General features: G+C 54.0%; 1 protein-coding gene across 2 annotated transcripts in view; it reads left to right on the forward strand.

The window, feature by feature from the left end:
• The window catches only part of PACSIN1 (protein kinase C and casein kinase substrate in neurons 1), a 73,275-nt gene extending 52,264 nt beyond the window's left edge, over positions 1–21,011 (forward strand). The window contains exons 1-10 of one of the 2 annotated variants that reach the window (XM_049890439.1): positions 2,471–2,654; positions 13,867–13,992; positions 15,223–15,379; positions 16,565–16,800; positions 17,268–17,423; positions 17,538–17,713; positions 18,091–18,211; positions 18,311–18,438; positions 19,225–19,412; positions 19,954–21,011. In XM_049890439.1, the coding sequence (XP_049746396.1) occupies positions 13,930–13,992; positions 15,223–15,379; positions 16,565–16,800; positions 17,268–17,423; positions 17,538–17,713; positions 18,091–18,211; positions 18,311–18,438; positions 19,225–19,412; positions 19,954–20,063 (1,335 nt within the window). In that variant the 5' untranslated portion in view covers positions 2,471–2,654; positions 13,867–13,929 and the 3' untranslated portion in view covers positions 20,064–21,011. Of the gene's footprint in view, positions 1–2,470; positions 2,655–13,866; positions 13,993–15,222; positions 15,380–16,564; positions 16,801–17,267; positions 17,424–17,537; positions 17,714–18,090; positions 18,212–18,310; positions 18,439–19,224; positions 19,413–19,953 lie in introns of those variants that run through there. The other variant, XM_049890446.1, reaches the window with a different exon arrangement.
• Positions 21,012–25,745: the final 4,734 nt, after the last annotated feature.

Genomic DNA, 25,745 nt, shown 5'->3' on the forward strand with positions numbered 1-25,745 from the left:
TATGAAACTTCCTGAAGAAACTGGGTGGTGTTTCCATGTTTCTCAGTCAGATCTTTCTTGAGGGGACCAGTATGGAACATTTGAAAAAAGCTTGGCAGTCAGAGGGTTCAAATCCTGGCCTAGCCATTTACTGGCTTTGTCACCTTGGGCAAATCTCTCAGAGCCTCCATTTCCTAACTGATCATACAGGGCTGTCGTGACAGCCAGAGACGCTGCAGGAGAGGCCCCAGCACCGAGAACAGTCCCTGGCATGTAGTGGAACCCAGTAAATATCTGTCAAATGAATGAAATGCCCTATTTCATCTTTTCCAAGGCTTTTTTTTTTTCCTCACATTTTAACATCTCTGATAGTGGGGTGCTTTGTACCATTTGTGGCACGTCTTAATTAGCTTAATTGTCTTATGATGGAGAAGGATATTAACCCCCCAAAAACTAAACCCGTTGCCATCAAGTTGATTCCGACTCATAGCGACCCTGTAGGACAGAGTAGAACTGTCCTAGAGGGTTTCCAAGGAGCAGCTGGTGAATTTGAAATGCCAACTGTTTTTGGTTAGCAGCCGAACTCTTGACCACTGCACCACCAGGACTCCTAAGAAGGATATTAAACGTGATGGAATCTGGAAGAGGCTATTATTAACAGGCAGCTTTTTGTTTAATTTTCTGTGAGTTTCTGATTCTTTCCAGCTGTATCTGTCCTCACTGAGGTGCATGGGGTCCCTGAGAGTTCCCTGAGGCACAGGGTCTGCAGTGAACCTTGTCTCAGGTCCTTCTGAAGTAGTGCTGGGCTAGGGCAGCATGTTCTGGGGGGCTGTGTGTCCCGGAGATCTGGGCCTGGTCCCTGCTCACCTCCTTCCCCGCTCTGGCTTTATGTTTTTCCCTCTGGGTTATCTGATGTCTACAGTTCCCTCTGGGAGCAAGGAACTCTTTTTTTAATTGTGCATTTTTTTTTTTTAATATAGGTAACAAAACCTTTAAAAAGACCTATTTTTGAGGAGCCCTGGTGGTGTGATGTTTAAGTATACTGCTGCTAACTGAAAGATTGGTGGTTTGAATCCATCCAGAGGCTTGGCAGGAGAAAGACTTGGCAATTTGCTCCCGTAAAGATTACAGCCTAGAAAACTCTATGGGCAGTTCTACACTGTCACATGGGGTCTCTTAGTTGAAATCAACTTGAGGGCACTTAACAACAACAACATTTTAGTCTACCCCGTCATAACCCCAAGTACCAGGACCTACTCTGGACCAGTCAGAGGATTTCCCGAACGAGGGTAGGCAGAGTGGGGGAGGTGGGCCCTGTCTCCAGCCTCTCCTGCCCCCCCCCCCGCCCAGTAGCAGAGACACTGCACTGAGCAGATTAGCACCTGACCCCTGGGTGGGCAGTTGGACAGTTAAATCCTCTCTCGAGGAAGTGGCTTGTGGTTCAATCCCCTGGTAGGGACATTTTTTCTCCTGTCACTGAGTCCCTCCTATGAGACTAGAGTTGGGAGCTTGTGTATGCCGGTGTGATTTTGTGTAGGAAGGGGTTGTGTGTTGCGTGTTCTGTATCTGTATAGATGTGTGTGCATGTGTCTTAAAGATGCGCATGCACTGATATTAGTTACACAGTTGTGTGTACGTGTGTGTCACATGCACACACATAGGCTTGTGGAAATGCAAGTGTGCAAAAGCATGTAATGGATATATATATATAAACAAGTGTGTTGTTGGGGTGCACATTTGTGCAGACACCTCTTGGTGCATACGGATCACATGTGTGTAGTGCAAGCCTGGATGTGTGCTCTGAGGGGTTCATGGCAGCCGGGGCCTGTGGGAAAAGCACCAGAGTTGGAATCTCAAGGCCTCACTGAGAATAACTAGTCTAGGAACGTTGGATGTTCAGACAGATTGTTTTACTACTGTGGGCCTCAGTTTCCAATCTGTAAAATGGGTGTGGAATCTTGTGGAATGAGATTGCGAATGAGGTTCTCACACTCAGCCCAGCCTAGAAAAGACTCAAAATAAGATTCTGAGGAATGACTAATGAGGGAATAAGAGGTTAAGTGAACAGAACTGTCTTACGGAGGGCACGGATTTTAAGAACCTGAGGCAGTACATGGAAAGGGGCAGCTTGTGATGTCTAGAAGGTGTGTTGGGAGATTGGATCTTGGGCAAAAAGAGAGATGGGGCTGGGACAGGGCCCCTCAGAGCTGAGGGTGGCTGCGTGCGAGCCTGTGTTCACCAGCATCTCTGTGTATGTGATGTGTGCACGCCCATGTCGGTGCAGGCGCCATGTAGAAGGCGTGCGTCCCTTGGTGTACACAGGAGGGAAGCTGTCTGTGTGGAGCATTGCCCAGTTGCCATAGAAACGAGCAGACGGAGGTGGGTGGCTGGAAAAAGAGGCGGGTTGGGAGGAGGGAGCGGGGACGAGGGAGGGGAGGAGGCTGGCGCTGGCGGTGGGGGGACGAGGAGCTGCTCCTGCAGCTCTGGCGCTGCTGCCTTCTTGAGCCAGCAAGCGGTGGAGGGAACCCGAGAGGACAGAGCCCCCAGCCTGGGCGCCAGGCCCCCTCCCCTCCCACCACCACGGAGAAGGACAGCCAACCCCTCCGGCCCTGGCCTGGCCCAGTGGGGGCAGTGAGTTCCTACCTGCCCCCTGCTTGGTGCCCAGACAGGCCCAGGTAGGCGTCCCGATGGGGTGACTGGAAGAGGCTGCATGGAGAGGGGGGACCAGGGACTGCTCCTGCCTCTCTACCAGTTGCACTGCACTAGCCAGTACAGACATGATGGCCCGGGCCCTTTCGTCCCTCTCCCACCACTGCCACAGGTCCTGCCTAGGTAGAAATGTCCCCTTCTCTCTGAGGAGTGGGCTAAGGGGGGCTTGGGCCCCCAAGGACCCACTGTGCTGCCCCTCCCAGGCTGAGGCTAGAGAGAATGGGGGCAGGGAGAAGTAGGGGTGCCCCCACCGCACCCAGAGCACTGCTAGGCTCTGGCCATTTGGAACAAGCAGATTCACTTCCCACCCCCACCCAGCAGCCCCTCTGCTTAGGGTCCCCTGGTCAGGGAAGAGGCTTCTCTGTCTTTCTCCCTCTCCCCCAAACTCAGGCCCTTCCCCCTCCTTGCTCTCCCTGAAGACCTGGTGAACTCTCCCCCACCTCAGCTCTCCCAAAAGACCCTCTGCCCCCACCCCCAGGGAGCCTGGGTTCTCCAGGTTGGGGTTCAGGAGAGCAGGCCCCTGATCTGGTGGGAGTGCAATGGCCCTCCCTCCCTGTCTCTGTCGCTCTGCTGCATTGCTCCTGGGGATTGACTCCGCTGCTGGGGGAGCAGGGCACTGCGGAGGAGCTGCCAGCTGCTCAGGAGGGGGTGGGGCTGGGGCGCTGGGGAGGAACCAGGCTGCACTGCCTCAGAGGGCAGGGAGGGGGGCAGGAAAGGCCTGCAGTATGCAGTGTGTAGGTGGGTGCCTCTGGTCCAGGTTTGCCCCAGGTTGGAGATGAAGTCCTGGCCTGGCATGGGGAGGGGATTCTAGCCTAAGAGGGGCAGGGGGGCTGATGTGTGCAACCACGGGTGTGCTTAGGGTGCCTGGGTGCAAAGGCCCTGCCCCCTTCTCCTACCTGCATTCTCTACCCAGCACCCCCAGAGAGCTTGGCTGGCTCCTTTGCTGGGCCCCTGGCTGGCTCCTTTGCTGGGCCCCTGACACAAGCATTGTGGGGCTTCCCGTTCTCCTGAAGGTCAGAGGACTTGGTGCAACAGGGGTGAGGAGGGGTCCCCAGGCCTGCTATGGGTTGGGGGAGTGCGCGCCGAGAAGCTACGTGGCTCCATTGTTTCTGCAGATGTTAGCTGCATATCTGCTGTGTGCTAGGCACAGGGAGCTCCTACTTCGAAGTTAAGGGCCAGGAGGAGAGAGGGCAGGTCTCTAGGTTGGCAGGAGCAGGGTGGGGCTATAGCTCTGTCCCTGGAACCACCCGGTGGCCCAGTAACCGCCCACTGCTTCTCTAAACACCACCACCTTCCTTCCTCTGTGCCTGCAAAGGTTCAACACTGGGACCAAAGGCTCATCACTCTTCTAGGGGGACGGGCAAGAGATCCTGCCCCCACCAGGGCCTGGGAACTGGCACCAACATCTGTCCTGCCCCACCTCCTACAGCTGGGCCTGCTGCCATCACTCTTCAGTTGCTGCCTCCATCCTGGCCAGAGCTGGGGGTTGGTGAGGCCTGGAGGGCAGGTTCTTCTGGCAAATGCTGCAAGAGAGCTGTCCCCTCCCCAGGTCCTCCAGCTGACTTGGCTCTGGCCCCCCTACCCCCACTGCCGGCCCCGCCTTCTCTATACTATAGCCTCTCCCTCTTCCTTTTATTTTGTTTCTGTCCCACAGGTCTCTGTTGGGTCTGTCTTTGCTTGCTCTGTCTCTCTTCTGCTCAGGACACCTGCCTTGAAGCCAGGTTGGGCCCTGGGTCAGTCAGTGGCCCATGCCTTCCCCACAGCAACCTTCCCCACATCAGAGGGAGCTCAGGGAGGTCCCAGGAGCACTCAGAGGCCTAGGGCTCAGCTAGGAGGCTGGGGCCAAGGGACTGGAAGAACAATTTAGTCCAGCTGGCCCCTCTTCAATGCCCCCAATCCAAGAGCTCTGGGGGGAGAGTGAAGGAGACATCTCCGTTTGGCTCCTAATGGGCACCTCAGACTATCCAAAACAAAGCTCCCAATCTTCCCTGAGGCCACTCTTTCCGCATTGCTCCCCATCTCAGGAAACAGCTGCTCCACTGTCCAGCTGCTCAGGCCAAGACCTAGGAGCCATCCTTGATCCCTCGTTCTCACTCTCCCACCCCACATCCCAACCATCAGTGAATTCTGTTGGCTTAAATGTTAATAGTGTTTCCAGAATCCAACCACCTCTCACTACTTTCAGCGTTACCACCTGGGTCTGAGGCCCCATCTTCCCTTGCCTGGAGGACTGCAGCAGGCTCCCAGTGGTCTCCCTGCTTTGCTCTCCTGTACCTCCTCTCATCCCCCAACAGCCAGAGAGACTTTAAAAACCTAAGCTAGGGCACCTCCCTCCTCTGTTCAAACCCTGCAGTGCCTCCCATGTCACTTGAGGAAAAGCCAAAGAACCTCTCTGACCTACAGGGCCCCATGTGATCTGCCTCTTCCCACCTGCCCCTGCACCCCCCTGACCTCCCAGTCCTCTCTTTCACTCACTCTGCTCCAGCCACACAGCCCTCTTGTTGTTCCTCAAACACGGCAGCATTTGCCTCAGGGCCTCAGGGCCATTGCACTGGCTGTTCCCTCTGCCTGATGCCCTTCTCCTAGCTATCAGCTTGGCATACTCCCTCACCTTCTCCATGGCTTTGCTCAAATGTCACCTTCTCAGAGTGGCCTTCTCTGATCACCCTGTATAAAATAACAATACTCCCACCCCACCACCATCCCTCTCTGTTCCCTTCTCTGCTTTATTTTTCTCCTCAGCCCTTGTCACTTTCTAACACTCTATCATCTACTTATTTACCTTGCCCCTTGTCTGTCTAACCCACCTAGAATGTCAACTCCATGAGGTAAGGGAGCTTTCTGTCCTGTTCGCTGCTGTAGTCCAGAGCTGCACAGTGAGGCTCAGGGCTGCAATTTAGAGCCAGAATTCCCTGCCTGAAATGGGGTGCCTGTGATTCGGTCCTCTTGGGGAAGGGATCTAGTGCCCTACTGCTCAGGCAAATGCCAAATTGCCCCAGGGGCATCCATTGGACAGGGTGTCATGTATGAACTGAATCCATGCTTTTTGCCTTTCATTGCACCCAGCAGTGGCCAGAACAGCTCTACTCAGCTGGACGGAGGAGGAGAGTGAGCTGCATCCATCACACCCTCAGTGCCACTGGTCAGAATTGATTCCTGAGTTCTATTCCACCAGGAAAGCATACTGCTTACCCACCAGGAGCGTGGCCCACAGAGGAGAGCAGACCTGGATCCTGCTTTCCCAACCAGTTGCCATTGAGTCAACACCATGAGTGTTAGAGTAGAACTGTGCTCTGCAGTGTTTTCAATGGCTGATTTTTTGGGAAATAGATTGCCAGGCCTTTCTTCTGAGGCACCTCTGGGTGAACTCAAACTGCCAACCTTTCAATTAGCAGCAACAAGAGTGTTAATCGTTTGTCCTACCCAGGGATTCCACTACATTCCAGGAGGCCACAAACGTGGTGGGCACAGGACAGACCACTGCAGAGGAGCCCACTGCATGACCACTGGCCTTAAGAAGAGAGTTGCACCCAGAGCAGAGAGGACAGGAGGGTCTGTCTCCCTTGCCAGCCCCCACTCCTACCTCCCCATCTGTAGTGGCTCAGTTTGGATTCCCCAAGAAGCAGACCCAGAGGCAAGAATACGATTAGGAGTGCTTCATGTGGGAGGTGGTCCCAGGGAACACTGGTAAGAGAGTGAGGAAGTTAGACAGGGAGGGAAGGTGGCCAATAAAGAGAGTGTTATCTAGCCAGTTATCACTGTGGGCAACCGTGGGCTCATTCACGATGGAGAACTCTGGGAGACAGTGCAGAACACACCTCAGACTTAGCCCACCAGAGGAGTGAAGGAGCTGGGGGGTGTACACACCAACTTCAGTGAGTCATCAGTGGAGGGTGGCTCCTGGGGAGTCCTAACTTCCAGGTACTTCTGGATTGTTCTGCTTGCAGAGTGCACTTCCAGGCAGAGTGACATAGCTGGTGGCATTTAGAAGTCACAAGGTCCTGCACGAGTGGGTCCACTCCCCTGCCCCCAGCCCAGCACTGCTCTTTCCCAGTGGAGGTCTAACTCTGGGACAAGTTCGTTCACTTGAGATGTAAATCTAAAACACAAACCAGTCCCCGGGGTTTCTTTTCCCACCCCTCCCCGCTTGCTACTTCACTGCACCCCAACAGCCTCCTTGCTGTTCCTCAAGCCAAGCTGGTAACTGTTGCCTTTGCCTGGAACACCTTTCTACCAGGTGTGTTTGTGGCTCTCTCCCTCACTTCATTCAGGCCTCTGTCCAAACATCACCTCCTCAGAGAGGCCTTCCCTGACCACCCTGTTGTGGTAGCAGCCTCCACCTACCCCACTTACCCTGCCAGATTTTTTTTTCACTGTTATCACCATTAATGCGTTCCGTGTTCCTTTGCTCCTTGGCTTTCTTCCTGCACTGGAACGTAAGCTCCACGAGGCAAGGACCAGTCTTATTTCCTGCCGAGCCTGCAGCACCTTCATAGGCTCCATGCGGACTTGTGGGCAAATGAAGGGTAGCCTTGTCCACTCTTCCTAGGAGCAGGGAGTGCTAGGGCTTCCCTCTTGAGTTGATTTTCTGCAGGGCAGAGTGGACTGAGGGCCTTGTGGGGCAGGCTGGAGGAAGATGGGAAAGTGGTGAAGGGCTCCCCAAGTCTTACATAGGAGGGGCGGAGTCCTGGAGAGGCCAAAGGTCAGAGTCTAGGGACTGGCCTGGAGAAGAAGGAAGAAGGGGTCAGCTGGCTATGGGAGCCTGCTGATGTAGAGTAGTAGGTATTAAAAAATGGTTGTTACTGATGTAGAGGAAGAATAGAGAGATGGAGCTTAGAGAGGAGGGGTAACATAACAGCTCAAGGCTATTGGTACCTATTTTGTCTGTGTGCTGTGGGCCTCCAACGGGGGAGGGCCCCGTCCTGAAGGCAGTATTGTTATAGGGGATTCAGAGAGGAAAAGCCCCTGGGACTGGGCCCTGAGGGAGGAAGAGGAAGGGAGCCCGGGACCTGGAGCAGAGGGTAAGTGGGCCTTAGGACCCCTCCTTGTGAGATTCTGGCTCTTGGTTGTATCACCATCATCATCATTTATTGAGCACCTACTGTGTATCTGGGTGAAACAAAAGGTTAAGCACTCTGCTACTAACTGAAGGGTTGGTGGTTCAAATCCACCCAGAGACACCTCGGAAGAAAAGCCTGGTGATCTACTACTGAAAGGTCATAGCCATTGAAAACTCAATGCACAGTTCTGCTCTGAAACACATGAGGACACCATGAATCAGGGACTAATTTGATGGCAGCTAAGAACAACCACTGTGTTTGGCTCTGGGGTATAATTTATTGAGTGTATTATTTATTTCTGCTCTTTATTAAGTGAATGTTCAGAAGGATCTTGACATTTATTTATTCATTCAACAAATATGTCTTTGCACGCATATGCACCAGGCACTGCTCCATAAAACTAGGAATGCAGCAGACAGCCAGATAGACAAAAATCACTGCCCTTATAGGGCTGACATTCTAGCGGAGAGGCAGGCAGTAAACCTGATGACTGCAAATGTAGACAGCATGTCTGACGGTGACAGTGCTGCGGAAAAGGGAGAAGGGGTATGCTGCGGGTGATAAGGGGGTTGAAAGTTTAAATGGGGGGTGGGGTCAGGACATTTCAGCAGACCTGGTTATCTGGAGGGAGACCATTCCTAGTGGGGGCTCTAGCCCATGTCCCTCTTCCCCCTGGTTCTGTAGGCTGCTGGCTGTACTATCCTTAGGGGTGAGAAAGGCCCAGCCCCTTTTCTGGCTTCACAGAAAGAGAGGGTCTGCCCTGAGATGGGAGTACCGCCCCCACTCCCAGTGACAGTGACGGCATGTCAGTAATGAGAGCTGACATTTGTGGACTGGTTACTGTGAACCAGACAACAGCCATACTGCCTGAGCTCTAAGAACTCATTTCATCCTGCAGCAGCCCCATTTGACAGTTGTAGAAGCTGTGGCCCAGGAGAGAAAGTGACCTGCCCAAGGTCTCACAGCCTCTATGTAGCAGAGCCAGGATTCGAACCCAGGCTGCCTGGCTCTAGAGTCTGAGTTGTAATCCTAATCCGTGCCTCACACACCCCAGGGTCAAGTCCTAACTCGGCTACCCATTAACTGTGTGGCCTTGGCTAAGTCACTCCCCTTACCTGAGCTTGGTTTTCTCATATACATATAAATAAAGAAGAAAACCAATCCCTCCTTCTGAGGCTCGTTGTGAGAACCGAATGAGGTCCTGGATGCAAGGACCTAACACATAGTAGGTGTTTAGTAAATATTGGTTCTCTCCCTACCTCTTTTCTCCTTTTCCTCATTTTTCCCCATACCTTGGCTCTTCCTTGTCTCCCTCAGGGGCCCTAGGAGGTGGGGCTCAGAAGGGACCAAGGCAGCAGGGGCTGTAGTTGGAGTGAGGATGGAGTCCTAGCTCCACCACTTCCCATCTATGAGGCTCTGGAAGTACTATTTTAATCCCTCCATGCCTCAGTTTCCCCATCTGTACGTGAAGACTATACCTACACAAAGCATCTAGAGCAGTACATGGCACACAGTAGGCACTAAGTAAACGCTAGCTTGTGATAACTAATATCAATGCTAAGACTACTTTGAATAATAGTAGTTCGGTGGAAGAAAGGAACCTTGGTTGTGCAGTGGTTAAGAGCTTGGCTGCTAACCAGAAGGTGAGTGGTTTGAACCAACCAGCTGCTCCATGGGAGGAAGATGTGGCAGTCTGCTTCCATAAAGATTACAGCCTTGGAAACCCCATGAGGCAGTTCTCCTCTCTCCTATAGTGTTGCTGTGAGTCGGAACCGACTCCACAGCAATGGGTAAGGTAAGGTAAGCGGTGAAGAGTATGCGCTCTGGATTGGGACTCCCTGAGTTCAAATCCCAGACACACCTTTTACTAGCTGGGCAACTTTTGGCAGGTCACTTCACTGCTCTGTGACTCAGTTTCTTTCTTTGGAAAGCAGGGTAATAATAGTTGCTCCCTCACACGGCTGCTGTGAGGATTAAATGAGTTAATCCATACACAGTGCTTTGTAAGGTGCATGGCACAAAATTAGCCCTCTATACCTGTTAGCCATTGTCGTTACTGTTATAGCCTTAAGCAATAACAACATGCCGCTTGAACTGTGAGCCTGACACACTGGCTGGGCTGCCATCCTACTGCCTTTGTTTATTCCTTGTGGCGCCCTGGACAAGCTCTTTCATCACATCTCTAAGCCTCTGGTTTCTCATCTATAATGTGGGAGTGATAGTAGAACCTGCCTTATAGGGCTGCTGTGAGGATTAGATGTAATACGTGTGACCAGCCCAGGGCACACAGCACATGCTCAGGAAATGCCAGCTCTTCTTAATATTAGGAGACCTTGGATGGCGCACATGGTTATGTACTTGGCTACTAACTGAAATGTTAGTGGTTCAGATCACCCAGAAGCCCCTCAGAAGAAAGACCTGGCAATCTACTTCCATAAGATTACAGCCTTGAAAACCCTATGGAGCACAGTTCTACTCTGACACACATGAGGTCGCCATGACTTGGAATTGACTCGATGGCCACTAGTTTGATTTTTTTCAAATTATTATTATTTTTTTATTGTGGTGAAAATATATATAACAAAACATATGTCCCCTCAACCATTTCTGCATGTACAATTCAGTGACATGGATTACATTCTTCAAATTGTGGAACCATTCTCACTATCCTTTTCCAAATCATTCCACCGCCATTTGGTTTGGTTTATTATTATGAATGATGAAGGCTTTCAGGGCTTCAATAAGCTTATGCCCACTGAGGAGAGAACTCAGAGATCATTGTGTCCATGTATGGACTGAGAAAGGCTAAGAGCGTAGTGGGCTCGCCCACAGGAAGTGGTAGCCGCCAGCTGCACCAGCTTCCTGTCTCAGAGCTGCAGCATCTCGGTGATGGCAGATACTGCCATTCAGGCAGGACAAAGCATTGGCAAGGGTTGAACTTCCCACCTGCCCCCAGGGTAGGGGTGTGAAGCTAGTTTGGAGGAAGCAGGGACAGGATGGGACCGTATGTCTGGCTTATGCAGTAGTGGGGGGCTTAGACACTCCTTCCTGGCCTCCTCCCTGGACCCCACCTGCCTGTTTTCCTGCACCCACCCCTGTGCAGGGGTCCATCCTGGGGCTGGAGTGGGGAGGATCCGCAGTTACTTAGAATCGGCCACAGGCAAGACACTCACCGCCTCATCTAATCCTTAAGTCAGGTCATATCATCCCTATTTCACAGCAAGGCCCAGAAGGGCCACATGACTTGTCCAACATCACACAGCAGGTTGGTAGAAGAGCAGGGACCTCAAGGCTGGAGCTGTTTCCACTACACAGGCTACCTCAGCTGAGAGCATGGGCGATCCGTTACCTGGCTACACCAACAGTGGGACCACAGCAAGTCACACCTGTCCTGGGCCTCTGCCACCATGCAGTCCATTCTAGCCTGAAGTGCACTCTCCCCTTCCTCCTTACTGTAAACGCACCCTCGGTCCTGACTCTCAGCTCCCTTGGCTCTGGACGCAGGCTGGGTGATTTAAAAAATATGCAATCCACGCACCAAAGGTAAATTTAAAGGGCACGAAAGAGCCTACAGGGAAAATTCTCCTTCCTACCCAGTTTCCTGAAGGCAACCACGGCTACCAGTTTCCTGTGTGGCCTTCCAAAAGGATGACAGACAGACAGACAGACAGACAGATTTTGTTGTTGTTATTAGGTGCTGTTGAGTTGATTCTGACTCATGTGGCAGAGTAGAACTGCCCCATACGGTTTTCTAGGCTGTAATTTTTACGGGAGCAGATTGCCAGGTCTTTCTCCCATGGAGCTGCTGGGTGGGTTCAAACCACTGAACTTTTTGTTAGCAGCCAAGCGCTTAACCATTGCACCACCAGGGCCCCTAGATAGATAGATATCTTCCCCTGACAAATGGAAGCATCGATAACCACGCTGTCCTGCCCCTTGTGCATTTTACTGGAGTGACGGATTCCACTCAGGACCAGAGCATTCTATTACAGGCCTGCACCGTAATTTACTTAACCAGTCCCCTGTGGACAATCACTTGGATTGTTTCCAGCCTTTTGCTCTTGCAAGCAGTGCTGCAGTAAATAACTTTGTACATCCATCAGTACATCCATCAGCTTATCCAACTGGCTGGAGGGTAAATTCCTAGAAGTGGCCTTGCTGGGTGAAGAGTGTGTGCCTCTAATTGTGAGAGACAAGACCAAGTTGCCCTCCATCAAGGTTGTACCCACTTATATGGGTGAAAAACATGGCTAGGGTTTGACCTTGACTCCCAGCAGGGAATGCCCCCACTCCCCACCCTCACTCCAGCCCCCACCTGCCTGCCTGCTGACAACTGTATGTTATAGGGATCCCAAAGAGCAGAGTTCTGTATGACTTCATGGTTCTAGAAAGGGCTCTGTCCCCAGGGATACTTATCCAACCTGGCTGAAAGTTCTCCATTAAATATTTCTGCCTTTTACTTCTCCATATCTAAATTCAGAAAGTTTTTTATATTAACCAAGAACAGCTTTTTAAATGAAAAATGCCAGATGAAGAAGAAAAAAATTCCAAGACTTATTTCTTTGCCCCTTGATGAACTCCAGTCCCCTCCTGGTCCATCCCCACTGTGGATGAGTGTGTGGGAAAGTTTGGGATTTCCTAAGGGGAAAGAGACAAAATATGTTTAGGTGCCTAAGAGGAGCAAGGAGGCAATACTGAGTTATTCCTGGGGAAAGACCACCAGGCCCTGGACAGATGGGGAGACTGAGGGCCAAAGAGGGGGAGGGCCATCCTTAACCAAGGATCCTCATGTATTGGTGCCACTTACCCTGAGCCTGAGGGCCAGCTTCTAGTAAGGGATGGAGGTCCCCCAGACCCCCAGGTTGGGCTGAATCTTGCGGAGGCCATCTGCCCACCCGCCCCCAGCATCCTCACTGGTCAGAATGCACAGGCCTGAGGCTATAGTGCAGAAGCAGCCTGGGCCCAGCTGGAGGCTGGCAGCTTGTAGTCGCGTCAGGCTTGGTTTAGATTCTGCTGGGTCCTGTATCCTGATTACTGAGCCATTCTGGCCTGAAGTGGCAGAGAGAGGCTTGGGTTGGGGAGGAGAGGAGGGGAGTGCCCCCCCAACCCCCAGCCCTGGGGCAGCACATAACCTAGATTGGATGGCTGTGATGTCTGCCGACAGATCCAGGGCAGACATCGCTGCCCAGATACTCACACAGATCGCTGCGGTGGTCTGACCTATGGGCCAGGAAGCCACATGTCCAGACTCCCAGGAGACGTAAATGGCTAATGGGGGCTTTTGGGGATGGGCATGAGGGCAGACAGAAGGGCATTAACAGGGCCCCAGCAGCTCAGAGAACTGAGGAGGCACTGAGCCTAGGCTGGAGATCAGAGAGGGCCCTACTGCCAGCTTGGGGCTCCAGGCTTGGGTTGGGGGATGGGATGAGGTGCCAGAGGCTGAGCCCCAGGTGCTATGTGTTGATAGCAGAGAGCTGACGGGGGTCTTTTGGGCCCAGTGCAAGGTTTGGTCCAGTCAGGGTGGGCAGTGCTGAGGGGAAAGCAGGTGGAGAGAGGGCGGCACTGCTTAGGGTCCCCGCAGCCCCACCAGCTGGGCTTCACTGAGCCCCGTTGGGTGCTACCGGGCTTCAGGCCCTGGGGAAGCAGTGGCAGAGGACATGCACAGATGAACCTGACTTCTGACTTTTAGGTGCTGTGTGTGTCTGAGAAGCAAACCACAGATTTATATAAAGCACGTGTGTAGCCGTGTGGCCCTAACTTTTACTTTCAGAGTCCCTGAGTACAAACAGTTGCAGGCACGGGGATTCTGGTGGTCTGGACAGGCTTCTAAGAGGAGGTCCTTGCACTGGAGCTGGAGGATGGATTTGGCCTTTGGCTTGGGGGTGGAGGGAGAAGGTACCTGTGGAGGAGAGACTGGAAATGGGCATGTGCGGGTGCTTCGGGGTGAATTCTGGGCTTACCCTAGGAATGGTGAGCCAGTCCCTGGGCAGGAAGCCCCATTCCAATGTAAGCTTATGCCCATGGAGCCTTCATCCGCACAGCAGGTTTGGGAAGCAGGCCTGAATTGGGGTGCGTGAGCCACTTGCCTCATCTCCAGGGATCTCTCTCTTCTTCCCAGTGCATGAGCAGCCAAGCCTACTGACCGCGGCGCCACTCCTGTCCATCTCCCCACGGCCACACCATGTCCGGCTCCTACGATGAGGCATCGTTGGCTGCAGAGGAGATCACTGACAGCTTCTGGGAGGTGAGCCTTTGATGCAGAGGCTCCGGCTCCCACCCACAGCTCACTAACCCCAGGATCTCAGGCCTTGTACCTCAGCCCCTCTAGTCCCTCCAAGCTCTCTGTGCCCAGCAGGCAGCTAGTAGCCGCGAATGGCATAACTACTGCTCACTGAGCCCTCTGCCCTCCCAGCTGCCCATGGAGGGCAGAGGCATAGCAAGGGAGGGGCGGACAGGGGCAGTTGCGCCCCCCCTCACAAGTCCAAGGGGCTGCCAGATGAGGCACGGGATGACATACTGAGGTGACACAAATACATAAGGCACCTGACTGAGGCAGCCGAGCAAGAGGGGGAAAGTGTTTAACACCTGCCCTATCAATGTCTATTTATCCTGAAACTGAGGGGAGGGAGGGAGGGCGGGCAGTTTAGAGATTGCCCCTGAGCCCTTGTTACCCTTCCTAGGCCCCTGCTGGAGAGATCCCCTGGTGTTTTGTAAAGTGGGAGCAAGCCCCTCCTGATCCTCTGCTCCAGGGGCCTGAGCCCAGACTCCTGGCGCTTCACAATACAACACTTTACAACTTACACAGGCTTTCACAGCTGCACCCTGCCCCCCACCCTAAGCGGTGGGCAGGGGGTAGAACATAAAAGGCAGAGAGGTAGAGTGAGTTCTGGAGTCCCACAGCAACACAGAGGTGGTGGCAAGATGAGAAGCCAGCATTCCTGGTGTCTCCCAAAATGTTTGAGACCCAGGGGAAAAAAATAAAAAGATTTCTATTGGTTCCAGAAACCCCAAATGAAAACTGCCAAGCCTAAATTAATAAGTGTTTAATGGGATGTCTACAAAACATAATATTATGTCAAGTAGCTGTAGCTCAACTCAACGCTTATATGGCTCTATATAAATATAATAGATTTAGCTCACAAGAATAAAATGAATTATTCATTCCAGCCTAAATCCAAATTATAAAAATTCTTCCACATTTTGTGGCAGTGAGGAAACTCTATTTAAAATAAGATGAGGGTGTATATAGGACAGGGTCTGATGCAGGGTGCTGGAACTCAAAATTAGGGGGTCCGGCGCCCCCCTCGAGTTATCGCAGCCATAGGGGTAGGCGGTGAGTGGTGGGAAGAGGGCCCAGGACAAGGGTAAGGCCTACCGCCGGACGTGCGGCGGCGCCCCCTGCAGGATGCGGTGGGCGGGGTGGGACTGGGAGGCAGGGAGCCCGCGGGAGTCGCCCTCGTTGCTTGGCCGTCAGGTGGGGAACTACAAGCGGACGGTGAAGCGCATCGATGACGGACACCGCCTCTGCAATGACCTGATGAGCTGCGTGCAGGAGCGCGCCAAGATCGAGAAGGCCTATGCGCAACAGCTCACCGACTGGGCCAAGCGCTGGCGCCAGCTCATAGAGAAAGGTGCCGCCCCACTGCCCACCCCGTGCGCACGCCGCGGGCTCTAATCTCGTCTTCCCCTACCCCCCAAGTGCCTCCCACAGTGTGGGCCCTCGGAGCACCCAGCCACTTGGATGTACTCTGCCCCCTGCAGCCGCAGGGCCTTTGCAGGTGCTGTTCTCTTGCACCTGGCCACCCCTCCTTCCCAGACTAGACCAGGCTTTCCTGTTAAACTCTACTGGGTACAACGTTATAAAATTGGATTAAACACACACACACACAAAACAAAAAACCTTTTATATTTTGAAATAATTTAAACTTAGAGAAAAGTTGCGAGAATAGTACAGAGAACTCCTAGGATACCTTTCACTCAGAACCACCAGTTATTAAGTTTCCCGCTTTTGTTTTACCACTTCCTCTCTATATGCATATTTTCTTCTGAACCATTTGAGAATAAGTTGGAGATGTCTTGTTCTTTCGCCCCTAAATTCTCCATGTATCTCTTAAGAAAAACATTTGTTTATGTAACCATATCTCAACGATCAAATTCAGGACGTTGAATATTGCCATATGCAAATTTTAGTCTAGCAATTGTGCTGGTCCAGGATCACATATTGCATTTAGTTGTCACGTCTCTAGTTTCCTTTAATCTAGAGCAGTTTCAAGTCGGGGTTTCCATGTATTTGGCAATGTTTTTCTTTTCCACTAGACTCTAAACCCTATGAGGGCAGTGACTGGGTCTGCACCACGTAGCATAGTACCGGGTACAGAGTTGGTGCCCAGAACACAGATGAACAAATGGTGGCATCTATCGCCAGTTAGTTCTTCAGCTGTACATTCAGCTAACAGCCCTGAAGCTCCTACTGTGTGCCTGGTGCTGTGTTGGGCTTCTGAGAGCCCATGGGGTCTAGGCTGCCCCCCATGGAGTCCACAAGCTCACGGGGGAGACAAGGCATAGTAGGCACAGTATGCTGTAAGCAGAATCTAGTGAGGGCTGCAGGGTGAGGTGTATGAGAATGGAGCAGTCAGGGGAGGCTTCTTAGAGGAGGTGGCTGTACTTGGGCCCTGGAGGATAGATAGGACAATGGGGAGATAGGGCACTTCTGCTTCCATGGAAATGAAGGGAAAAGCCTCAGAGAATGGAGGTGTGAGGGGGCCTCTGGGTGGGGGGTGATGAGGGCCCCCATGACCCCACGGCCATTTCCTCAGGCCCACAGTATGGCAGCCTGGAGCGGGCCTGGGGTGCCATGATGACAGAAGCAGACAAGGTGAGCGAGCTGCACCAGGAGGTGAAGAACAACCTGCTGAATGAGGATCTGGAGAAGGTCAAGAACTGGCAGAAGGATGCTTATCACAAGCAGATCATGGGCGGCTTCAAGGAGACGAAGGAGGCTGAAGATGGCTTCCGCAAGGCCCAGAAGCCCTGGGCCAAGAAGATGAAGGAGGTGCCTGGTGGGCGGCTGCCACAGATGGAGTGGGGGTGGGCGGCTGAGCTCAGAGTGGTGCCGATGTAGGCAGGTGTCTATAGAGGGAGCAGACACTGCGCTAACCTCTGAGATTATACCCATGGGTGCAGCAGCACTACCCTCCAGGAAAAAATACCCACATATGGTATCAGCAGTGCCCAATGGGGAAAGGGGCACTGTCCCCAAGAAAGGTACCAGCAGGGGCAGAAGGGCGCATTGACCTCAGGATCCACAAATGGGATGGGCTGCCTAATAGGAGGGTGTCCACAGGGGCAACAGGTATTATCATCAGGGAAGCATCTACAGAGGGGTGGGCACTGCTCCCAAATACCTGGACCTTTCTGCCTCTAAAGAATGTATGATCACAGCTTCTTGTGGAGTGGGCAGATGGGAGGGGCTGAGTGACCTGCTCACAAGTGGGAACCCTGGTTATTCCCTCCCCACAGCTGGAGACCGCCAAGAAGGCCTACCATCTGGCCTGCAAAGAGGAGAAGCTGGCCATGACACGGGAGATGAACAGCAAGGCAGAGCAGTCGGTCACGCCTGAGCAGCAGAAGAAGCTGCAGGATAAAGTGGATAAGTGCAAGCAGGATGTGCAGAAGGTGCCGGTCGGGTGGGGGGCTGTGGTGGGCTGGGGTCCAAGGGCCCCTTGGAGTGGATCATGGCTGGAAGCTGTGGGCCTGGGTCTTACCCTCCCCCAACCCGGGTACCCATAGACACAGGAGAAGTACGAGAAGGTGCTGGAAGACGTGGGCAAGACCACACCCCAGTACATGGAAGGTATGGAGCAGGTGTTTGAACAGTGCCAGCAATTTGAGGAAAAGCGGCTGGTCTTCCTCAAGGAGGTGCTGCTGGACATCAAACGTCACCTCAATCTAGCTGAGAATAGCAGGTACCTGGGTGTAGTGGGCACCGTGGGCACAGGTACAGCCAGCAGAGGGTGTAACTGGCACGCAGGACAGCCCAGGCTCTACATTATAGTGACAGGAAGGGGAGGCAAGAGGGAAGAGACTCCAACTATAGTGACGGCCTGGGTGTAAGCTGACACATACTAGGTACTCGAGAACATGTGCTTGGATGGATGGGTGAGTGGCTAAGATGGGAATGGAGAAGGGGGCGCACTGGGCATGTGTGGGTTTTCCCACATGGAGATTGCCCCTTGGGAAGCAGTCTGCCTTGGTCCTCTGAATGGGGCTGGCCCCTCACAGAGGATAAGGAGGGGCCACAGTGAATCTGTGTTCCCATCTCTCCCATTTCCGCTGCAAACAGCTATGTCCACGTGTACCGTGAGCTGGAGCAGGCCATTCGGGGGGCTGATGCCCAGGATGACCTCAGATGGTTCCGCAGCAGCAGTGGCCCTGGCATGCCCATGAACTGGCCTCAGTTTGAGGTGAGGATGTATGGTGATGGGGAGGGGGAACCTGAGAAGGCTGGAAGGAGCCTCAGGGTACAGATTCCCCAGCCTGACTGCCCTCCTGGCCCCCACCAGGAGTGGAACCCAGACCTCCCTCACACCACTGCCAAAAAGGAGAAACAGCCCAAGAAGGCAGAGGGGGTGACACTGGCCAATGCCACTGGGGTGGTGGAGTCTACATCCCAGGCTGGGGACCGTGGCAGGTGAGTGCCTCCCACTGGAGCTTCCTGGGGGCCAGAGGGACCCACACTGAGGCAGCTGAGTTTATCCTGGGAGGCCCTTGAGACCATCAATTACAGCAACCACACACTTCTCTGAAAGATAAAAAACAAAAAACCAAACCCTTTGCTGTCAAGCCAATTATGGTGACTCATAGCGACCCTATAGGACAGATTAGAACTGCCCCACAGAGTTTCCAAAGAGCAACTGGTAGATTTGAACTGCCAACCTTTTGGTTAGCAGCTGATCTCTTTACCACTGAACCACCAGGGTTAATCCTTCTAGAGTGCCTGCTGTGTGTTAGGCACTGTTCTAAGCATTTTCCACGTATTAACTCATTTAAGCCTTCCACCACTCAAGAAGTGTGTAAATATCCCCATTTTACAGAGGGAGAAACTGGAGCCCAGAGAAATTAAGTGACTTGCCCAAAGTCATAAGCTAGTTAGTAAGCCTTAAAGCCAGAATATGATGCCCAGGAGATCTGGCTCCAGAATCCTCCTTCATAACCATTAGGCTGTACTGCCCCTCTCAGACGAGGTGTCAGGTGTTTTCTGAAGTCCCCCTCAGTACAGTGTTGGGTAATAATGCTAATGGCCCTGCCCTCGCATCTGTTTAAAGAGCTGTCACGAGGGTCACTGGCTCGGGACTCCTAGGCGGACAGTCCCTGCTCCAGCCTTGGGGGTAATTTGGGGCTAGGTCTCTAGTTAGAAAGAGGGGGCAGCTCTGTGGACAAGGCCTCATGCCGCCGCCTCCTTCTGTGTCTATCTCAGCGTTAGTAGCTACGACAGGGGCCAGGCCTACGCCACTGAATGGTCGGACGACGAGAGTGGGAACCCCTTTGGGGGCAATGAGGCCAACGGGGGCGCCAACTCCTTTGAGGATGAAGCCAAGGGAGTGCGCGTGCGAGCTCTCTACGACTACGACGGCCAGGAACAGGACGAACTCAGCTTCAAGGCTGGTACGCGGGCGGGGCTAGCGGCGGGGTTCGCACTTGAGCGCGGGAGGACCCTGCCTGGGGCCTGGATTGGATGTGTGGCCGGGGTGGGGGCGGGGCGTGAGGGCGGGGGTCGCGGGGATTTGCCGGACAGGAGCCCTGGAGGTGGGACTCGGGCATGTGGGCGCGGCCAATACATCGGGCGTGGCCTGAGGGCGTGGCCTAGGTGGGGCCCCAGGGTGGGTGATGCCGGGGAGCAGGCCAGTACCTGGGAAATGCGTCTGGAGGCGGGGCCTAGGCTTCGAGGGGCGGGGCCAAGATCCAGATTAGGTGTGTAGCTTGGGATGGGCCAGGATCTACATGCTGAGGGCGGCACGTGGGCACTGGGGTGGGACGGGCCCAGGGTTCGAATCAAGACCAAAGGGCACTGAGACAACAATGGGGCGTGGGGTTGTTGTGGCCGGCCCAGCATAGTAATGGAAAGCTCCCCTAGTGTGAATGTGTGTGCGGATGATCCCTCTCTCTGAGCCCATCAACAAACTCCCGTTTTTGTCCCCCTTCCCAGGAGATGAGCTCACCAAATTGGGGGAGGAGGATGAGCAAGGATGGTGCCGCGGGCGGCTGGACAGCGGGCAGCTGGGCCTCTACCCCGCCAACTACGTGGAGGCCATCTAGCTGTCCTGCTCCCCTCCACACTCCCGGTCACTCCTCCCCCACCGCCACCCTTTCCTCTCCACTCTCGTCTCCCTCCCCTACCATAGAGTTCCAGACATATTTTCCGATCAAGCTTTTATTTTTTTAAAAGTTAACAGAACAAAACAAACAAACAAACAAACAAAACACAAAGAGACAGAAGCATTTGCAGGGCCACCTGGAGGCCAGGTGGTGGGGCTTGGGTTTGAGGCCCCAGGATAGGTGAGGGTCTTAGCACTTAGCCCAACAGGCGCATCATGACATCTGCTCTTCAGATCCCACCAAAGAGTCTCCCGAACCCTGCCGGGCTCTCCCCCATCTCCCTCCATCCCAGGCTGCCAGCACCTGTTCCCCCTTTCTCTGGGTCTGGCTTCCTACCTTCCTCTTCCACCCCATCCTGTTCCCTTTCCATCACCACCCTACTCTCAAAGGCCTCCCCTCCAGGCCCCAGAGAAGGGAGGCCTCCCAATCTCCAATTTTCCGCTCTGCCCTGGGGAGTGCCCTTGCCTCCTTGCCCTACTGTCCCTCTCCCTGGTGGCCATGCAGACATGTGGGACCTGTGGGGCTGGAGGAGGAATGGTCACCCTCCTCCCCCACAGAGGTTTCCAGGGGCTCCTGGACTCCCCCAGGCATGAAAGGAGTGAGCTGGAGGAGGTGACAATGTCACTGGGGTGCAGGAGGGTGAGTGGGGGGGCAGCAGGCCCACAGTTCGGGTTATGCCAACCCTCCCAGTTACAGGCCCAACTAAGGGACCAAGACCCTGTTTGGGCCCTTCTTTCCAACTGTCAGCACTTTGGGCACAGGCTCTTCCTCAGAGTCATCCCCCTTCAGTAACTTGCAGAGACCCCTGCCCCCTTCTGCCCCTCCCCCTCCATAAGTTCTCTGGCAGGGAGTAGGGGCCCCAAAGCCCAGGGGAAAGCCAGCAACAGTAGCAGCCTCCTCCCATTTCCTGGGGAGGAGCACATTTTTCCCACCCACCCACCCTCCCTACATGTCCACGAAACCAGGCTCCACAAGATCAAGCCTTGTACCTGCAAGGCCCTTGGCCTTCCACCCCTCTCTCCCCTTCCCTGGCCTGCCTGGGGAGAGAGTGTGAGGCCCATGGAAGCTTCCGGCCTGGGACCATCAGGGGAAAGCCTGCAGCCATTAGAGGAGGCATGCCTTTGGCAGGAGGGAGGAGCCCTGCCTTTCAGGAGCAGGACAGTCACTGTCTTTCTTCCTTGTCGCCCTCGCTCTGGGAACAACATCTCCTGTGCTGGCAATCCCTTCATCTCTCCAGGCCTGGGCCTCAGTTAAGCCACTTGGGAGAGGGAGGAGGTAAAGGGCCCACCCAGAGCAGGGAGGTCTCTTGTGGTTAGGAGAAGCAGTGGTGCTGGAGTAGAAGGTGCCTGCCTCTCCCTTAGGATTTGGGGAGAGGGGGAACTTGGGAAGCAGACCAGGGCAGGACAAGACACCAGGAGGTGGAGGAGTAGCTGAAGAGGGGTCTGTCAGGGACCTCGGGGGCAAGTACCTGAGGTTTCTTGCAGCACCAGGTGAAACCTGTTCATGGCTGATGCCACTTCTAGGCCGCAGGTTTGTAGACGCCCTCCTTTTCTCCACATTGGGTAAAGAGAGCTAGACGCCCCAGCCCCTCTTTCACCTTCAGCCTCTTTCACTCCCTGCTTCTCCCAACATCCTGCTGTTAGGAGGTAGTAGACCCTGCCTCAAGGCTCTGACCCCCTTCATGTGGGCAGAGGAGGATCATGGGAGACCCAGGCAAAAGCCTGAGCTAGACAGGCTTCCCTGAGGGCAGGGGAATTGAGGGATGGGGGTGATGGCAGCCCAGGCAGGCCCCTCTCCCAACATCCCCTTGCTCAGCACCATCTCTTGTTCTCCTGGCCTCTGCTGCAGCCTGAGCTGGGCCCTAGGCCCTCAGAGCCTGAGTGAGTTTCCAGAAGCCTTCAGCCTGGGCTGTGCCAGCCCTCCCAACTCCAGAACAAAAGCCTGTTCAGCCTCTGCATGAGACAGGAGTTGGGGTTGAGGCCTCTCTACCCCTTATCAGGTACTCTTGAAAGGCAGGAAGCCAGGCACATCTGCACCTCGGGGCCTGGGCTCCCCCTCTCTGAGGCAATGACTTCCCAGCACCTGCAGAGAGGCTGCGGCCCTGGCTGGACCCCAGGCCTGTGCTCCGAGCTGCCCATTCTGGGGCACGGACTCGAAACCTCATCCCTTCTTAGTAGCCTCCTCTATGGCCCTCCCTGGGACCACCCTCCCTTGGTCCCCAGGCTCTTCAAGACCCCAGAGCAGGAGGGAGGGTCTCCCTGGAAGCCACCATCTGCTCTGGGGGCCCAGTCCCACCTGTCAGTGCTGGCGTCAGGGCACTCAACATCCAACGTGGGAGATGCACCCCTCGTGTGCTCACGTTCTCCTCCTATAGCCCCCTGCCCACACCCTCGATGCTGCAACGGCCCACCCCGATGGAGTTTGGCGAGTAATGTGTTTTGCCCCCCTGTTAACCACTGTTCTGTGGCCTGGTTCTGCGAGAAGCCAGGGCTGCCCTGCCACCCGCCGCCTGCCACCCTAGGCTTCCTGACTCCATTAGTTCCGACACTTGTGAGACTCCGAAAAGTGCTGTGGTCTCAGCGATGCACTTGTTTTGTACGATTGTGTAATTTAAAGGTATATAAATATAAATATATATATATAAGTTGTGATTGTGTGCCTGTGGATAAAATCCAGAACTGTGTCAACCTGGCTGGGCTTTGTCATCTTGAGTCTTATGTGTCTTCAGTCCTGGGGATTCCTGAGCCTTCTGAGAGCTACTTGTGGCTGGGATGTCTGTTGGGGACTGTGTCACAGGCTGAGTGACCAAAGGCAGCTCCCTTTGCCTTCCAGGTCCCCGGGTCCTGTCTGAATGGGAAGGGGTTATACTTGGAGCTCCTGTGGCACTGGATTTCTAGGGGTCTGGATGCATGGTGACAAGTGCCGACCAGGAAAGCTGGGGGCCTGCAGGGTCCCATACTTACCATTCAAGGGTAAATTTGACCCCCAAATAGGTTTTGATTTTTAAAGCAAAATTCTAAAACAGACAGCTGAGGCATGTGGTTCCTGGTTGTCCACAGGGCCACAGCTCCCTATGATGTGACATCAGGCCTGGCCTGTCCTGCCTGACCTGGGAAGGCATTTCTGTGTGGGACCCCTGGGAGGGCCCCTCTGGGGGAATTTCTCAGGAGAGTGAGTGGAATCAGCTCTGATCTCTCAACTCTGTTCAGAGCCAGGCCTAGGCTCAGGCCCTGCCCTGGCCTCAGCCTCAAGCCTGACTGACACCTGTCTTCACCCAAGCCCTGTCCAGGCCTCACCCCTGTCCCAGGACCAGCCCTGCCCTGCCTCAGCCCAGTCTTGCCCTAGCCCTGCCTCCAACTCAGCCCCCGCTCCAGCTTTAGCACCAGCCCCAGCTAGATCTCTTTTGTGGCAGGGCAGGAGTCCCAGGTCCATCCCTGGCTTTGCATCAGCTCCCTGTGAGCCCATCCCCACTCCCACTTTAGGCCTCGGCTTCCCCTAATCTGGTTAGATGTCTCTCTGAGGACCCTGGCAGGGCCAGGACATAAACCCATGACTCAAAGTAAATACAGGACAGTCCCCCACCCCTACTGCTTTCCCCAGCCTCAGGGTGTGCTAATGGCAGGGAGGCATGGTTCAGACGAGGGAGGATTGAATCAGGGCTTCCAACCTGTTGGGTCAGGTTTGAACCCCTGCTGAGAATTTGCATTTCCACCCCCAGATATACTGAATCGGAATCTACACTTTAACAAGATCCCCGGGGTGATTCTTATGTATAATAAATTTTGAGACCCGCTGTCAACCAGTGATTCTCATAATTGGTCCCTAACCAGCAGCATTAGCGTCACCTGGGAACTTGTTAGAAACGCAAACCGAAACAAACCAGTTGGAAGCCCTGGATTGAATACATTTGCCTCCTCTTTCTCATGTCTTCTTGTTGTTTTTAGGTGCCAGATGAGTTGATTCTGACTCATCGCCGATCCCATGTGATAGAGTAGAACTGCCTCATAGGGTTTTCTAGGGTGTAATCTTTATTTTTTATTTTATTTTATTTTTTTTAATCTTTATTGGAGCACATCACCAGGTTTTTGTCCTGTGGAGCCACTGGGTGGGTTAGAACCGTCAGCCTCTTGGTTAGCAGTCAAACACTTAACCATTGTGCCACCAGGGCTCTGTCTTACTTAACCCTCAAAATCTACCTCCATTTGAACCCTTGCTTCTAGCCAAACAGAGGAACCTTAAATAAAGATGAAGGGCTGCCTTATCTTATGGTGCAAGCTGTATCATTTAGTTATGGGGAGCCCTGGATGCAGGGGGCCCGTGAAGTGGGGTGCAGGGCAGACATAAGCCAGGTGGGATCCTGACAGGGAGATGCAGAGGAAGAAGAATTCGCAGTTTGCTGACGGCATACAAGATGTCATTGGATGGACGTGTGCTTGCCAAGGGGACATGCCAAGAAGACGTGTGGAGCAGACCCATTCAGCAGGGAGCTGCCGCACCCTACCCCACCGATCGGCTCTAGCTCCCACTCCATACCCCTAAGCTCCCTCTTCTGTGGAGATCCGAGGCCTTACCAGGCCCAGGCCCAGGCCCAGGCCTAGGCCCAGGCCCAGCTGGGGACGTGCAAACAGGTGGCTCCAGGGACTCCTTTGGGGGCAGGGCTGGCAGGCTGGAGACAAAACCAGTTCAGCAGAGCCATGCCAGCGTCTGGCTGGGGTCCAGTCTGCCCCCTTCCCGGGTGTGGGCAGACAGCAGGGGCCCAGCTAGGCACAGGCCTGGGGCAAGCCCCCTCCCCCACCTCAGTTCAGTCCCACTGACAGATGCCAAGGTGCTGTTTGCTCACTGCCAGGAGTAAACTTTCTTCTGGAGACAATAAAATTGCTGGAGGCAGAAGACAGCAGTACTGGACAGGACTTAACCATTGATGGTCTGGGGCTCTGGCTTTCCCTCCTGTCTCCCAGAAACCTGTCCGCAGGGGCCCAGGGTTGTAGAACATGGAGATGCTGTCCCATCACCAAGCAAGAGGTATGGAGGGCCACAGAGCACCCTGTCCTTGGGGAGAGACAGAAGTGGGTTCAGTTCCTGGTTCTGTCACTGATTGGCTGTGTGACTGTGAGCAAGTCACTTAACCTCTCCCAGCCTCGGTTTCATCATCTGCAAAATGGCAGAGTAACCCCTACCTCATGATTTTGTTGGGAGGGTTGGTGACAGAAAAGCAGTGGAAGCATCTGGCACATAGTAGGCCCTCAGGACACCTGAATGCTCGATAAATTCCATTGACTCTCAGGGGGAGGAAGCATGAGGTGCTTTGCCCAGGAGAGTGGGAGAGTGGGCATGGGGTCCCCATCTCACCCATCACACATACACACACACTCATGACATACACCCTTCCCCCATCACACACTCACAGTCTCTGACACACTACACGGGGCTCACAGCTTCATAGATTGCACCGCTGAGGCCCCAAACAAGCCAACCTGTCTTCGCCCAGTCCTGCTGCCCCAGGAGGGGGCCTGAAGTTCTCATCCTCCCCCAGCCCACTCCCATGCCCCATCCCAGGGCGCCACTGCTGCAAGGTCCCATTCCCTTGGTTGGCAAGCAGAAACTAGTGCTCTGTGCCACCTG

The sequence above is a fragment of the Elephas maximus genome, chromosome 1, assembly GCF_024166365.1.
Source record: "Elephas maximus indicus isolate mEleMax1 chromosome 1, mEleMax1 primary haplotype, whole genome shotgun sequence".
Taxonomy (NCBI): Eukaryota; Metazoa; Chordata; class Mammalia; order Proboscidea; family Elephantidae; genus Elephas; species Elephas maximus.